At 42.9% G+C, this 12,785-nt stretch overlaps 1 protein-coding gene across 1 annotated transcript in view; it reads right to left on the bottom strand.

Moving 5' to 3' along the window:
• Nucleotides 1–12,785, bottom strand: part of FBXL7 (F-box and leucine rich repeat protein 7) — a 425,266-nt gene that overhangs the window by 308,450 nt on the left and 104,031 nt on the right. The window contains exon 2 of the mRNA XM_059061938.2: nucleotides 3,451–3,540. Within this exon, the coding sequence (XP_058917921.1) occupies nucleotides 3,451–3,540 (90 nt within the window). The remainder of the gene's footprint in view (nucleotides 1–3,450; nucleotides 3,541–12,785) is intronic.

The raw sequence follows: 12,785 nt of genomic DNA, 5'->3' as shown, positions 1-12,785 counted from the left end.
AATCTGTGGGTCTATAATCTCTCCCGTCTTCCAGAGCTTCACGGGAGAATATGCACGTACCATAATAGGTCAACTCTGACAGGGCACCACACGTTGGGCTATGAACCCTCCTGGTCCAGGGATTTGTTATGATGGCTTTCAGGCCAGTTCTGGCCCCAAGGCCAGAGCATCTCAGGAGAAGCTTCCAGCCTCCAGCCCTGCACTTTGTACTGGCCAAGACTCAGCCTCTCACCTCTCAGAGTTGGGAGGCAGCATATTATAAAAAGAATGGTTTGTGATGCTTTAGATATAAGTCAGGCAGTGGTTCCCCCAAACCCTTTTTCATGTGTAAAATTCAATGAGTTTTAGTAAACTTACTGAGCTGTGTAACTATCACCACCATCCAATTTTAGAGCGTTGTCATCTCCCCAATAAGACAGTTAATCACCGTTCCTGCTGCCAGCCCCAGGTTAGTGCATGTTGCGTGTCCTTCCCTTCCCTCCACTCCCAGGTCCTCAGTTTATTTCCCAGCATACGTTGCATAGGGTGGTTACCCACATGTCTCCCAGTAAGAGACGGTGCCTGGGACATCAGCTACCCTGTGGAGGTTGGACACAAATGCACACACGTGCACACACACAGACACACACACATGCACACACACAGACACACACACACACACACACACACACCACCCAGGGAGCTGATATAACACCTCCTCATCCAGCCCATCAGGGAGAAGTCCAACACTGCTCCAATGCTTCCAATCCAGCTGTTACAGGTATGGTCACGGTTTTCAAAAGCTGCAGGAAAACTGAATATTATCCTCCACAAAAGATATCATGTTTAGAACTCAGCATCACTCAGACCTTTAAACTAAGGACCCTCCCTCTGCTTCTTGAAGACAATACCCATGAATTCAGAGGTGAAAACTCATAAGAAGATCAAAGAACTGAAGAAAATAACCATGATCCTACAGCTTCCAGAAAGTCAGGCACGCCACTTACCCAATATGCTTTTTAACATCAAAGGTTAAATACAGTCCTAGAAAACAGTGGAAAGAGAATCAAAGAAGCATATTTAAATGTGCTCTTGTTTGGCGTGTGTTAAGAAATCGGTGTCCACCTTCTGTTTTCTTTTCTTTTGTCAGTGTGTTGCATACAGTGGTTACCTAGGTGTTTTCCGGTAGGAGGAACCGTTAATGCCATCAGGTAAATCCACCTTGTGGAGGTCAGAAAATGTGATGGCGTGACTGCTCGCCCTGAGAGGTGGACCTGGACTCCGTCATCTGTGCACTGAGAAAATGAGCACTGGCTATTCTGCTTCTATCTGGAAACACTAGACCCAGAATATGAGACCATTCTGTGGCGAAGAACCCTGAAACACATTTTAATGTAACTAATACCCACATCAAATTCATTTTTTAATATTTTAAAATTTTCACTGATTGAAAAACAGTGGCAAAATGGATTCATACAAATAAATAGCAAAACAACACATTCTTTGAAAAATTTTTTAGATAAGCAAAAAATGGACAGCATCTTTCATGACGACGAGGTTCTCCCGCTTACGAGTTTGGAAAAAACCCCATTATCAATTTAGCCCAGTTGCTAAAAATTCTGTTTCATATGAACATCACACATTTTCCCATTTTTCTCTCCTGAAAACGCACTGTGACCAAAATATATGAAACATTGACTGGGCCTACACCAAAAGGATCTTCCTAAGAAAATGGCAAAACGAAAATGAAAAATTTTTTCATAGTTATATAGTTTTTTTTTTTGAAGCATAAAAGCAGACATTTTTTAAATGCATGAAATCCCATGGCCCCTTCCCCCAACCTTTGCAACAGAGCTCATATATTTTTGTATTTTCTATTTTTGAAAAGGAGAAAAAAACATTAAGAGAACTTAAATCTGGATAGGGGAACCCAGAAGAATTATTTCACATACTTCTAACTTTCTATTTTCACAGCCACTCAAATTAGACAAATTACTGTGACAAGCGTGACTGTAAAATAATGGTGGAAAGAAGTGATAATCTTACAAAACATAGATTTCTGATTAGAGTAGATCAGAAATCAATTAAATTGAAGTGATTTCCACTCTGGCTTTTTAAGAATCAAAGCAAAGGTCTAAAATCCATTTACCTGATTTGCACATTACCTTAACTGAATTTCAAGAATGATCTAATCCCCATATTTGAAAGAACAGGCACAAAATTAAAGCTGGATTGCTACCTGATTCGTCACTACATTAAGGAGAACATCCCAATCTGTCTGCCACAGAATGTTGGTAAAAACAATGCTAAGGCACTAAACACAAGGGAATACACAGTTGTAAAAGCTATTTATCCATCAGTCTGGGGATAATTAACCCAGAGAAAATAATTCTTATTTGAAACACACCAAGCCAAAGAATACCCAAAGAGAAGATACACACAACAGAAGTAAGGCATCATCATTAATGCATATCCTGTAATGCAGATCAAGAGCAATCAAACAACTGACATGACCAACACCAGGCTCTGAGTGCGTTTCCCGATATTACAAGCAGCAGAAATTAAGCCTCTGAAACAAGGACTGGAAATGTTGCGTCCACGACACCCTGCACGCTAGGAAAGTAGGCTCTATACGGTGTCGTGAGAAAATCAGCTGACGCCTCCCAAGTCTTTCATTATAAATGGCATTCGTGTCTTCCATGGACCTTCATTCAACAATTCGTTTAGAAAGAACTCTTCTTCAGAAAAGAAGTCATTTAAATGTGTTTCACATTAAAATAAAAGGAGCTGATTCCATAATTGGGTTAACTTTCCACTAAATAACTACAATAGAAACAATGATTTCCCCACTCAAACGAGTAAGTAATAACTGAAAAGCTTCTCAACTATTGGGAAGCTATTAAATTCCAACATGTGCTGCTACATATAGTCAAATTCTTTATCAAGAATATCAGTGCAACCAATCTTTGTTCTGACAGGCAGGACTTTTCACTTATTCTTTAAAGAATCAAACAAACCTCTTTTCCTACTCCCCAGGTATTGGGAATAATTCAAGTCCTACAAATCACATGACTCTGACCTTCCCATTATCAAAATCCTGAATTCCAGGTGTGCCTATTTTGAAAGTTCTTGCAGGAACTTTCAACTGCAGCATAAAGATTTTACAATCATAATGTGTTTCACACTGAAAAACAAGACATGTCATTCATAAACACTTCCCCAAAGTCAGTCTGTTGTATTTTCACAAAATAACAGCATTTACCTTAAACCACATCGAAACAACTTTAGTCGACGGTGACAGCAATGCAACAAAAAAGAAACCTGGGAAAACCTTGGCCTTCTCATATTTAAGAATCTCATATGCTTCCACTCAGTGGAACAGAACTGAAACTCACACCTTTTACATGTCTTCCAAACACGGCCACAGCACTGTGACCAGAGGGCAAGAGATAATGAAAAGCAGATGCCTACCTTCACTGGTAGCCACATTCTTCTGGGCTTGGGTCGGCGTGTGATCTGTACTTGAACTCACGTCGGATGAGATGCTTGAGCTGCCTTTGCCTAGAGAAAACAGGAATGAGCAGCTTTTGAGTTTTGTAATTTCAGAACTGGACCGTGCCGTGCCGCCTTCCATTCCATCCCTTACCAAGCCGTATCACTTGTTTCCAAGAAAGAAGCCATAATACCAAGAAAGGAGTTCATTACATTCCTTGCCTTAGTCATTAAATATCTTTTGGGAAATATCTGACCCATGTCATAGTAGAACTAAAGCCCTATTATAATATGGCTTGACTATAAACTCAGACAAGATTATAAAACATAGTCAAATATAATAACGTAATCTTGTTTTGGCATACATGTGGATAAGAGAGTCCATGTGGGAAACACATCTACAATATTAAGTTTTTTCTTTGCAACTATAAACTATACGTTTCCTAATAAAGGATAAAGACAAATCTAAGAATGAGGCATTATCCAAGGAGCAAGAGCCTGCTGGCTCCAAACAGCTGCATCACCTTAAAAAACAAATTCCCTGCTTTAATGGGTTCTTCATTAAAACAAACAAACAAAAAAACCCACTTTGTTTTTCTAATGCAGGACTTCTCAAATGGGGGTGCCTCTCCCTCAAGTGGACATCTGGTAATGACTGGTGATATTTTTAATTGTCATAACTGGGGAAGGTGTGCTACCGGATTCTAGTGGGTAGAGGCCAGGGATGCTGCTCAACATCTTACAACGTATACAACGGCACCTCATAAGAAAGAATTATGCAGCCCAGAACATCAATTTGCTGAAGTTGAGAAACCATGGTCTAAAAATAACCTCACCTCAGCTCACAACTGAGTTTCTACTCTTCTAAATTTTAATTTGAACATATACATTAATATTGCAGACATTCTCCAAATGCACATGAAAGCCTACAAATATGAACCACACTCACTGCCTCGGGAGGGAAGTGCCAGTGACCACGGTGGACAGCATTCTAAGATGATCCTCATGGTACCTGCTACAGGCTGAATGTTTATGTTCCCTAAAACTCATATCTTAAAACCTAATCCCCAATGCCATGGTATTAGGAGGTGACTAGCCTTTGGAGGTGATCAGGTCATAAGGGTGGAGCCCTCATGAATGGGATTAGTGCCCTTATTGAAGAGATCCCAGAGTGCTCCCTTGCTCCTTCTACCCTGAGGACACAGAGAAAAGATGGCCATCTACAAACCAGGAAGCAGGTCCTCACCAGACACCTTGATCTCAAACTTTTCAGCCTCCAAAACTGTGAGAATGATAAAAATCTGTTGTTATAAGCCACTTAGTCTATGGTATGTTGCTGTAGCAACCTGGACAGGCTAAGCCAGTGTCCATGCCCTTGGTAACCTGCTCCCCTTGAGTATGGATAGAACTTTCAACTTGCCACTAAGCAAAAGGACGTGGCAATGGTGAGAGGATTTTGCGGATGTAATTATATTTCCTATAGCATTAACTTTAATCAAAAGGGTGATTATCCTGGGTGGGCCTGACCTAAATACATAAGTAAACCCTTTTAAAGAGCCTAGAGGAGAGAGATCCTGCCTACTGGTCTTGAAGAAGCAAACCACCATGAGTTCCACAGCTGCAAGGAAACGAATTCTACCAATCCCACATGAGCATTGAAGAAGACCCCAACCTCACATGAGAAAGCAGCTCTGGTCAACACCTTGACTGCAGCTTTGCAAGATCCTGAACAAAAGACCCAGCTGATCCAAGCCCAGAATTGTGACCCAAGGAAACAGTGAAATAATAGATATCTTGTGGTAAGCTGCTGCTAAATTCATGGTAATTTGTTATGCAGCAATAGAAAACTAAAACAGTCACCAACCAATTACATCCCAGATGAACGCTTTTCACACCACAAGTTATGATCTAAACTCTTACATTAAGCTGAGAAACACTGTTTTCCAATAGTCTTCCCTGCAACAGTGCACACGCCCCAGTTAGGCAGAGTGAGTTTACAGTCTATAAAAAGAACAAAGTAGAAAAGCACAAATGGGCTTCAACTGAAAGAGCTTCAGGATTTTGTTTGCTAATGTTCAGAGTAATGGAACAATCCAAGTTCATGGGCGATATCACTGGAGCAGTGAAGTTCAATGGCTGTTGCTTCTTCTCACCACTGCTCATTATAACGTATGGCTCTGAAACAATGCTGTTACTCCCATCATTTCTGCCCATTTCACATCCTCCTCTCTCAGAATTAGCAGGTACCTAGTTAGAAGTATGTCAACCTGGTCTCTGACCTCAGTCTGCTGCTCCCTTGTTCTCTGACCTTGGACATTCACTTCTCAGTGTCGACATCTTTTTTTTTTTTTTTTTTTTTTTGGTTTTTGTGGTACACGGACCTCTCACTGTTGTGGCCTCTCCCGTTGCGGAGCACAGGCTCCGGACGCGCAGGCGCAGCGGCCACGGCTCACGGGCCCAGCCGCTCCGCGGCACGTGGGATCTTCCCGGACCGGGGCACGAACCCGTGTCCCCTGCATCGGCAGGCGGACTCTCAACCACTGCGCCACCAGGGAAGCCCTCAGTGTCAACATCTGATAGGGGAGATGGTTGGACTAAGTGATTCCCAGCAGCTCAAATGGCCTATGATTCTAAGTCCATGGTCGTTCCTCAAACCTGAGTCATGCAAATACTACTGTAATATGGCAAAAAAAAAAAAATTATTGTGCACCACTAACGTATAGAAATTACTTTTATTATATTGCTACTTGTGATGCACAAATGGAAAACTAGAAATGACCTCCATCTGCCTTAGATCTCATTCAACAATAAGACCAAAACAAACTAACGAATTGGACACGAAAACAATAAAACCCATAAAATTCAAATGAACAGCGTTAATTTAACCTGGCAGATGATGTTATTTTGCTGAGATTACATTGCCTTTCAAAACGTAAATGCAGCACTGGCTCCTGAAGCCAATGGGCTCTTGGTTTGGGCATGTCCACAATACCCTGGCCCTGGGGGGACTTGCCCTGCCCACCACTTCCATCCACTTGAACTTGGGGAGTCCTTCCTGCTACAACAGGGTGCACGTCAGTTGGCCCTCACTTGCTCTGACTATATCATTCACGTGCTTTCAGTCTGCTCTTCTTTTATTCCTTATTGGCCTATAGCCACTGAAGGAGAGCTCCCTCCTTAAAAGCCAGGTGCAAACTTGGGCAATGAAATCTTGTGGGAGGGCTCTGCTACAAAGAGGACCAGTATGCGGGCATCGTCTTTAAGATCATCATAAAAATGAAAGCACAAAAGAAAACAACAAATTTCAGGAGAAATTTTCAGACAGATCTGAAAATGTGTGTGCAGATCCCTCAGAGGACCACGATCTGCAGTATAGGAAATGCTGGTCCATGAAGAAAGGGAAGAGGATTGGGGAAACAAGTACAATTATTAATGCTTTTTCTAATAAATAGCTAACACTGAGCACATATGCTGTGCTGCATAGTCTAGTAAATACTTTAGATGCTTCATCATATTATTCACTGTGCCCTACAACTGTATGTCTCAACCTTTGTTTCATGACTGCCCTCCTTCCAAGGAAACTTTTTAGACATTTTTCCTTATCACCCTCCAACTGAAATTGTAATACCACAGATGTACTGCAGATTTGTTATGTACTGTGTGTGTGTATATATATATCTGCTTTTTATATAAAAAGAGCAAGATTTTCACTCCCCTCCACCTGAAGAACCATCTTTTGTCCCCTTGAGAGTGATATCATCTCCATTAAGACCGTACACCTTGGGCTTCCCTAGTGGCGCAGTGGTTGAGAGTCTGCCTGCCGATGCAGGGGACACGGGTTCGTGCCCCGGTCCGGGAAGATCCCACGTGCCGCGGAGTGGCTGGGCCCGTGAGCCATGGCCGCTGAGCCTGTGCGTCCGGAGGCTGTGCTCCGCAATGGGAGAGACCACAACCCACGTACCGCAAAAAAAAAAAAAAAAAAAAAGAATGTATGCCTTTTGATAAGTAAAGCATTCTTAAATGCCTGAGTATTTAATGAATTAACTAATTAAGGAAAGCAAGGTAACAGAGAGATCGATACAGTCCATTCTTGTTATGTTCCATGAAGTCTCTGCAAACACTGAATTAACAACAGGGAATCATTGCTCTGAGGGGAAACACAGGATTAGGTGTCTGTCAGCCTCTGACCACATTTTTGTCAACCCATCAATACGCAAACTTGTTTTATGTGTTTTTTTTTTTTTTTTTTTGCGGTATGCGGGCCTCTCACTGTTGTGGCCTCTCCCGTTGCGGAGCACAGGCTCCGGACGCACAGGCTCAGCGGCCATGGCTCACGGGCTTAGTCGCTCCGCGGCATGTGGGATCCTCCCGGACCAGGGCACGAACCCGCGTCTCCTGCATCGGCAGGCGGATTCTCAACCACTGCGCCACCAGGGAAGCCCTATGTGTGTTTTTAAACACACCTTGGAGTCTGGGATTGACAGGTACACACTGCTATATTTAAATTAGATAACCAGCAAGGACCTACTGGATAACACACGGAACTCTGCTCAGTATTCTGTAATAACCTAAATGGGAAAAGAATTTGAAAAAGAAATAGATACATGTATATGTATAACTGAACCAATTTGCTGTACACCTGAAACGAACACAACATTGTTAATCAACTAGGCTCCAATATAAGATAAAAAATGTTTTAAAAAGAAAATTAAATACAGACACCTTACTTAATATATATTGTTCATACGTTAACATTAAACTCAAGGCCAACAGCAGTGCGACTCAAGCCTAAAGGAAGCTTACCTAACACACGTAAAGCCTATCACCGGCTTCCTGCGCTTAGGAACACTAGACTCCTAGCTCTTCAGCACTACACATTTCAAAGAGTGAATTCACCAATAAAAACATAAAAGTGTGAAACACGTGGCACTACAGAGACTATCACGACCCTGACTTGCAGCATGAGAGCTGAAACAAGAAGTCACCTTGCACAACCTCAGCTGGGCTCCTGCACGCCTGGCCACTCAAATGCTTCACCCTCTGTGCACACCCGAGGATGACCAGGAAAGCATCCTGAGTCCCCTTCTGGGGTTACAAATAAATTTCAGCTAGTAGGCAAATCTGCAAATATGGGATCCACAAATAGTGAGGATCAACTGCATATAATCCTGTATTAAATCTGTTTTCACAGCTTGTAACCAGCTTTCACGTACACTTATGTGGGTAGGGTAGGGTATAGGATCTAGAGTCAGGAGGCCGGGGTTTATATCTGGATTTGCCACTTACTAGTACTGAGCAAATGATAAAACCCCTCGATGCTTTAGTGTTTTCAGCTATAAACAGGGTGAGGTGAGATTACATAAAAGAATGCAGATATATCACTTAGGAGGGTGCATTTAGAAAATAATAAATCTTAGTATAATGGGTTTCATATTTTGGATACTATTAATATGCTCTTCTCTTCTGCCTTGCTTCTGGAAGCATAACCATCTCCCCAGTGAGTTCAAGTGGAAAGGGAAAAGGTGTGTGTGTTGGGGGCAGGAGGAGAGGGGGCACTTACAGAAGAACTGTCACAGGAGGAACTCAGAAGGAAAAGAACAAGGTGATACGTGGCTTCTAATAGTCAAAAACAAATCTGCTGTGTGACAATGTTTTTGTAAGCTAAGTTATTGTCTTAGGAAGGGACTGCCAACATATCTCACCTCCTTTAGCAAATCAAGGGCCAGACCTGTCAGATTAGATCCTGGAGTTTTTTTGGGTTTTTTTGTGTGGTATGCGGGCCTCTCACTGTTGTGGCCTCTCCCGTTGCAGAGCACAGGCTCCAGACGCGCAGGCTCAGCGGCCGTGGCTCACGGGCCCAGCCGCTCCGCGGCACATGGGATCTTCCCGGACCGGGGCACGAACCCGTGTCCCCTGCATCGGCAGGCGGATTCTCAACCACTGCGCCACCAGGGAAGCCCGATCCTGGAGTTTTATATAAGGGAAGTCCAGACCAGAGGGAGGTGGTGGAAAGATGGGGAAGGAAGCCCAGTCTAGGGAAATAACTGGAAAGGACCAGGCAAAAGGGAAGCACAGGTAAGACATATCCAGATTGCATCCTGTTTCTCTCTCTGAGCTTCCTCTTAGAGAGGGGGCAGTGTGTTAGATAAAGAAGAGCAGCTCTGGGGACAGAGGGGTGCTGTCACCTCACTCCCTATAATTAGCACACCGGAGAACATCACCCTTAGACACCCCAGCACCAACCAGACACATGGACACGTCAGGCTGCAGGGTAGTCTGGCTGGACTCAGGGAGCACCTGAGGTGCGACTTCCTGGAGTCGCCTGGGATCCCTTGCGGCAGGGACAGGACCCCAAGCAGAGGAGCATCTGTTGGGGACCCGCCTAGGGGAGTCAGCTTAGCGGATGTGATGCTTCTACAGCCAGAACAAGAGGTGATCACCACAGAGGGGTGCAGGGGAGGCACAGCCAGACCTGAGAAAACACCAATACCAACAAGAACTGACGTGCGCTGGTTTCAAAATATATCTACAAATTCTGCGACAGCCCCACTACAAAAGGTGGAGCTTCATCTCCCCTGCCCTTAAATGGGAAATTGGGGGGGGGGGGGGCTCAGCCACCTATGTTTCCACATGCCCTCCAGGTGATTCAGATCTGCCATACGGTCTGAGAAGCAGCCAGGAGCTTCTCCTGGTGACCAATGCCTTGACCTCCACAGAAAGCTGTACCCAGAACCCAGGAGGGCCAGGCAACGTGCTCGGCGTGGTGACCATCAGACACACAAGTGATTAACAGACATCAGCCCCCCTGTCCTGTATCCATCACGGCTGCCCATTTCTCATGCAATTGGAGTGAGTTGGGTTTGAGTGTTTCGAGCTCGATCTCTGGAGTCGCTGGCTTCAAACCCCAGCTCTACCATCTCCAAGCCACATGCATATCTATGAGCAAGTCTCTCAAACTCTGAATCTCGTTTCATCTCCTGTAATGTGGAGATGGAAATCTCGTTCACTTTTTGCAAATGGGTGTCATGGTGCCCAGGCTTTGATGTCCTTCTCCAGAGAAACAGAACCGATAGGATATGTGTAAATATCTCCTATCAGGATACATGTAATGACCAGGGAAAATTATGGCATTATTTATATATATATAGGGTTATTCATATATGTATATATGTAAGATATATATAATATCAACACATATAATATATATAGATACAGAGTCAGAGAGAGATTTCAAGGAATTGGCTCACAGGATAGTTGAAACTGACTGACAAGCTGGAAATCTGTAGGGAAGGCAGGCCAGCAGGATGGAAACTCAGGAAGGAGTTAATGCTGCAGCCTTGAGGCAGAACTCCTTCTTTTCCAGTAAATCTCACATTTTGCTTTTAAGACCTTCAAGGGATTGGATTGAAGGCCCACGGTCCAGTCGACAGTAATCATCAAAAGTAGTCTCCTTAAGGTCAACTATTGCAGATGTCAACCACTTTCACAAAACACCTTCGCAGCAACACCCAGATGAGAGTCTGATTCCACAGCTGGGTACTACAGCCTGGCCAAGCTGACACATACAACTGTCCATCATGACGTCAGCCCCACGGGAGTTTAAAATCCATGTTTACCACTTCCATGCACCATGCCTGGGAGAAGATCTCTCAAACTCTCTACGTTTCACTGCCTTCATCCATAAAACACGGATAAAAACAAACAAACAAACAAAACCAATTACCTATTTTCTCTACTAAGAATAGGGGAATTGTACCGCCACCTTTCAGGGTGGGAGAGGTTGCTATGAGCTAGGGGCTGTAAATCATTCAATCACATCCGGTCCTGGCCAGAGTCCACCATGATTGTTTACTATTGACACATTTATCACAGTTCAATTTGTATCAGAAAACAAGAAATGAAATTTAAAACACTAATTATTATTTTACTATTATATAATAGTAAGTAAATATTACATATGCATATAAATTCTACATGCCTTACAGATCCAGTAAAAAATCCCTCAAGCATAAACAAAGTTGGCAATTCTGCTTTCTATCCAACTGCTACATGAAAGTTTGTTTATTTGACCAATGGCCAAAACCCCCATTAGGAGTTGTTAGCATATCCAGACTGTGCCTGCTGGATTTGGTACAGTAAAATTTGGCTTTTTATTGAATTTCCTCCCAAGTGGGCTAGAGGCCCAAATGAGGGCAACTGAACAAACAATTAGGTATCAAATATACAAATACCAAAGCAAGCAAAGACTAATAATGCTCTGAGGTTGGTAAGCATTGTCTGTTAACAGGTGAACATACACACGTGTAAATGTGAACCACTGTATGGACAAATTAGTTGGTGGGTCAATCATTTCGGTCGCTTGGGGCACACTGTTAACCCGGGAATGTTAGCAGAAGAATGTGATTCCAATCATTGATTCCTTCAGGCTTTCTGTCAGAGGGTGACTGACGGGTTTTCCCAACGTCTGAAGAGAAGGAGAATGTTCATTAAATGGGGATCCTATTAAATAGGATTTTAAATCTCTTTTAATATAAAAATCCCCATATATAAAATTGCAACACTAAGCTTCTTCTCTCTTCTCTTTCCCAGTGCCCAGGTTGACTGTGCAAATGCAGATGTGTAAAACAAGACAGTCAGATTTCCCGTTGTTATTTATTGATAACATGAGGAAGGTAAAGGGGAGAACAGAAAAGATCAAGACATGACAAAAAAATGAATCAGTGGGGTCCTATGATTTCTAACATTCTTAAAGAGTCCAAGAAATCCCTTGCAAAATTGATTCCCTTTATCAGTTCCAGACTATATGCACTGAACTCATTCCTGCAGATTTCAGCCACAGACCTCTGATTAGGAAATCTACAAAGGAGCACGAGGACCCACGTGGTGAGGGCCTTAGCCCCTTACTTCCTGTTTCTCTCCGGCACCATGTTTCCAAGTGGCTGCAGGTGCACCATGAGAGTCTGCTTTAATATTAAATGTCCACACCAAAGGAAAGAGAGTTTCTCTTTTTTTTTTTTTTTTTTCTTTCCTATCTCAGAATTAGATCAAGGGAGCAGTGGGTCATGTTTGTGTGTTGAATTCACTGTTATTTTCCTGATTGTTATCTTGAGATAGTTTCTTATCTTCTTTGATCCACAGTTCAAATGTCTGTATATACAGAATAATAATATTAGTTACCTCAAAAAATGATCTGGATTAATCCCTGGCCCAGGTGCATATTAGTTTTTGGAAAGAAACTGAACACATACTATGAACGCGTATCAGCTCTTGCAGGATTTAATAGATGAATTCTCCAGAGTCGGAGACGCTGAACT

Source organism: Kogia breviceps, chromosome 4 (genome assembly GCF_026419965.1).
Source record: "Kogia breviceps isolate mKogBre1 chromosome 4, mKogBre1 haplotype 1, whole genome shotgun sequence".
Lineage (NCBI taxonomy): Eukaryota > Metazoa > Chordata > Mammalia > Artiodactyla > Physeteridae > Kogia > Kogia breviceps.
The sequence above is the reverse complement of the archived record's forward strand: the minus strand, read 5'-3'. Positions and strand labels throughout refer to the sequence as shown.